The sequence below is a fragment of the Cyprinodon variegatus genome, unplaced genomic scaffold, assembly GCF_000732505.1.
Source record: "Cyprinodon variegatus isolate N-32 unplaced genomic scaffold, C_variegatus-1.0 Scaffold112, whole genome shotgun sequence".
NCBI lineage: Eukaryota > Metazoa > Chordata > Actinopteri > Cyprinodontiformes > Cyprinodontidae > Cyprinodon > Cyprinodon variegatus.
Window position 1 is genome coordinate 826,155 of NW_015150565.1, and position 4,215 is coordinate 830,369.

At 38.1% G+C, this 4,215-nt stretch overlaps 1 protein-coding gene across 1 annotated transcript in view; it reads left to right on the top strand.

The window, feature by feature from the left end:
• LOC107084963 (zinc finger protein 501-like) overlaps positions 1 to 1,960 on the top strand; it is a 4,148-nt gene extending 2,188 nt beyond the window's left edge. Inside the window, exon 2 of the mRNA XM_015375039.1 lies at positions 397 to 1,960. Coding sequence (XP_015230525.1) covers positions 397 to 1,619 — 1,223 coding nt within the window. The 3' untranslated portion in view covers positions 1,620 to 1,960. The remainder of the gene's footprint in view (positions 1 to 396) is intronic.
• Positions 1,961 to 4,215: the final 2,255 nt, after the last annotated feature.

Here is a 4,215-nt window from a genome sequence, read left to right on the forward strand (position 1 = left end):
AAAGTCTGGTTTGGGTTTTTTCTCTGACCAGAGCATTTCCTCCCACGTTTTAAGTTTACTCTACATAGGTTATGCCAAGTTACAAACAGAAAGGCTTCTTTTTTTGTTTGTTTTTCTTTTTGCCACTTATCCTAAAAGCCCAGATTTGAAGTAGGAGTTATCAGCTATGTGCTGAATTATTGTTTTTTAAATCTTAAAGTTTTTAAAATAATAATTTCAAATCAAAGTGTTAACACTTCTTTCATCTACTCTCCTGATGAGAGTAAAATGATGAATAATTAGCAAGGATTGAACTACATGTTTACCAAGAGTTGCTAGAAATGGATAAGTTAGTTAATGTTGTTTCTCTATTTAGAAATGAAGCAGCTTTTATAATCAGTGTTTTATTTCCTGCAGATGTCCACCAACTTTTGGTGATCAAAGAGGAGCTTGAAGCTGAGGAGCAGATTTGGAGTCTTAACCTGAAACAGGAGGACCAGAAGCCTCCTGAGATTAAAGAGGAACAGGAGGAGGCTGAGATTATAGAGTTCACATCCTTCAAGATTGAAGATGAACAAGAACAACCTCGACCTTCAAGGCTTCATCACATCCAGACTGAGGAGAATAAAGACTCTTTGGAACCAAAACCTGTTGAATGTTTCGAATCACACCATGAAGAAGAAAGTTCAGTTACTTCAGAGACGGACGTCAGCGAAGGAAACTGGGGGGAGAGCGGCGAACCACAACCGGCTTTAAAATCAGGTGATCCAATCTGTGACGTCGAGCATAAACTGCACACCTGCAGTGATTGCGGCAAAGCATTTAGCCGGCGGGAACGTCTGTTGAGACACAGAAAAGTCCACACAGGAGGCAGACCTTTCAGCTGCTCCTTCTGCGATGCGACTTTTAAAAGAAAGTATACTTTAGAGCAACACCTTAGAACCCACACAGGAGAGAAACCTTTCAGTTGCTCCATCTGCGGTCAAAGCTACCGACACAGTGTGAGTTTAACCCGCCACATGAGAGGCCACACTGGAGAGAAACCGTACGCATGCTCTTTTTGCCAGGCCACCTTTAGATGGAAGAACACTTTTCTGGAGCACACTAGGATCCACACAGGAGAGAAACCCTTCATCTGCCCCATCTGTAACGGGTCGTTTACATGGAAAAACTCTTTTATGGAACACATGAGAATCCACACAGGAGAAAGACCCTTCAGCTGCACTATGTGTGATGCTACCTTTAAAAGGAAATTTACTTTAAAGCAGCACATGAGAACCCACACAGGTGAAAAACCCTTCATCTGCTCCATTTGCGGCCAGAGCTACCGACAGAACGCGTGTCTGAACCGTCACATGAGGACTCACACAGGAACCAAACCTTACTCCTGCTTTGTCTGCAACCTTACTTTTAAATGGAAGAACGCTCTGATTGAGCACCAGAGAATTCACACGGGAGAAAAACCTTTCAGCTGCTCCGATTGTTCTGCAATATTTAGAAGGAAGCAGGATTTTGTAAGTCACAGCAAGGTTCACAGTGGAGAAAAGGCCTTCAGCTGCTCAGTTTGTGGTGAAGGCTTCACTAAAAGCAAATATTTAAACTCTCACATGAGAATGCATGAAGGACAGGAACCTGTCTGAAAGACTATATATCCAGTCGGAAAAACAAACTAAAGGACAATATTAACTGTGTTTAAAGGAGCAGATGAGACTGTTTAAAAAAACTCAGAAGAATTGTGATCATGTTTTTTAAAGAATAAAACCCCCTTGATAAGGAAAATTGAATGGATATAACTAAAAAAAAAAAAAGTTCACTGATAATTAGATATGTTTTTTCTATTATCTAAATGTAGACCAGATTTTTTCAAGGGCTGTGTACTCACAGATTAGAAGAAGAGGTCAGTCGAACTATTATGTTATTGTAATTCTAAGCTGTGCCAGTGTGGGGCGCTGTAAGGTTGCCACAGAGCTATTGATCAATAGAACCTGTTAATTCATCAATAAAATAAAACCTTCTGATCAAAATCTGAGTTCGCAGTAATTGGTGCTTGTTTAGGGAGAAGCCGGACCCTTGTGGGCTGCATGGGAAAACACGTCTGGTTAGACAGAAAGAGGTTTCCAACGCAGTAGATATGGGAAGCGGGGTTAAAGGTTCCCCATCTGACAGCAGGTTTCAAATGATCCGTTTTCTGCCGCTTTGTCTGAACAGGAATCACTTTCTGATTCTGAGGTTTGTCAAATAGACTCACCTTAATTGTTTTCGTAGACGGAGCCAAAGGTTTTGCGTCCTCCACGCCATCGTACACCACGCCACTACATTCACGCACATTCTGTGACAAACAGCAGGTTCCAGTCTTGCTTATTGTGAAGCTAGTTTTATCTAACTGCTTCCCACTAATTTCACTAATTTAACTCTTTCTATTGCATTTGCAGATATAGACAGGTAAAGAATCTTATAAAACATTTAGAACATATTTATTTCTCAATGAAAGGCTCATAAGCAGCTCTATGTAACTGCAGGTGTTCAGGCTCACTGTTTGATTACCTGGAAAACCAGTCATCTGATTCACAAAGAAAGGTTAGAAACTTTATAAGCTAACTCCAGCTCTGAACTTCTTTTTTATCTGAGACCTCAAATGGCTATTTTACTTTTTTCATAATTTTTTAAAAGATTATTTCTTTTAGGAACTAGAGGTTGTTATGTTTTTATTTCTATTCTCTTTTGCTGCATTTTTAGGTTTTCTCCTTTGATTACACACATCTCTATGTTGTCTTGGAAGTAAACTTTGCAAAAATTGTTTCACAAGGAGCTTTAGGAACAGAAATATTGAACTGTCAGCTGAACATCTTCTTTTCATATTAATCGATGAGCCCAGTTTTATTTTCATAGACATCAATAATTTAAGTTGTTAAAATATAGCTAATAAATCCTTGTTAATTCAGTTGGTAAACAATAGCTGTGTTTTTATATTTCATCTTGATTTGCTGCCATGTCTTTTTTCTCCCACACACATTATTTATTTGGGCAGTGAATTAGTATTGTGTTTAGACTACAACTCGAATTCATTCAAATCATAATGAAGTGTTGACTTGGTCAGCTTTTTTCTCTTTTTTTATAAATATTCTTTATATGCTATCTATATCTATTACTAATGATGTTATGTTGGGTTGCCATGTTAAATCATGTTATCTGCATTCCACTGAGGAGGACTTATATGCTTGTGCTTTTGCTTGACCCAACTTGTCTTGGTTTAAACTGATGACAGCATCTTGATTTTAATTAAGGAAACATTCAACATCAGATTTAATTCTCCTCAGATAGAGAGTTAATCCTGTTATTCACAATAAGTCAATTAGTTGGGGGAAAATAGTGTTTGTATATAAAGCTGAACTCAGGGGAAACACTGGAGGTGATGAGAGTGAAAGCAGTGACCCCTTGTGGCAAGATAAAGACACTGCAGTGAGGTTGAAGTTAGTTTTTATTTTTGCAGCTGTGGTGTTTTAGATCCAAATAATATTTTAACAATAATTTAAAGAGTGACTCCTGTTTATTCTGCTGTTTTAGTTAAAGTCTAGACCCTTCGGATACATTTTTTTTGTGTGTTTTACAAACTTTTCAAAAGTATGGATACTTCTTATCTTTTTTTTTTACTTATTTTTCCCCCCAACTTTTATTGTATTACACTGTCACAAGTACAGAGCAATGAAAATTCACTCTCTGCCTTTAACCTATCTCCTTTGGGGAGAAGTGGGCTGCCATTGTGCAGCTCCCAGGGAGCAGTGTGGCGTTAAGGGTCTTCCTCAGGGACCCAGAGTGGCAGTCTGTGGGAGTGGGGCTTGAACTCGGAACCACTGGATTCCAAGCGCAATGCCCTAACCACTATGTCTCCACATCTTCTTGATATGTTCTCATGTGTCTATGAAGGTCTTTTCCATGAGTTTAAAAACAGCAGCATGAAAAACAAAGGAAGTTGGCGGACATGTTGGGGGTAATGTTGAGGAGAATCTATGATCTGGATAGAATAGAGGATAATCTACTAATCTAAATCTACAAAAATGTGGCTGCCAGCCGTAACAGACATTATGTATCTAAAGAATCCAATATGGAATGCTATAAATATAATAAAACACAATAAAAATATTGACTCAAACAGATGCAAGGCACTCTTTAATTAATTAGCTTTTTTTTATATTTCAAATGAAATTTGACAACTTGCACAATTTATTTTTTATTTTT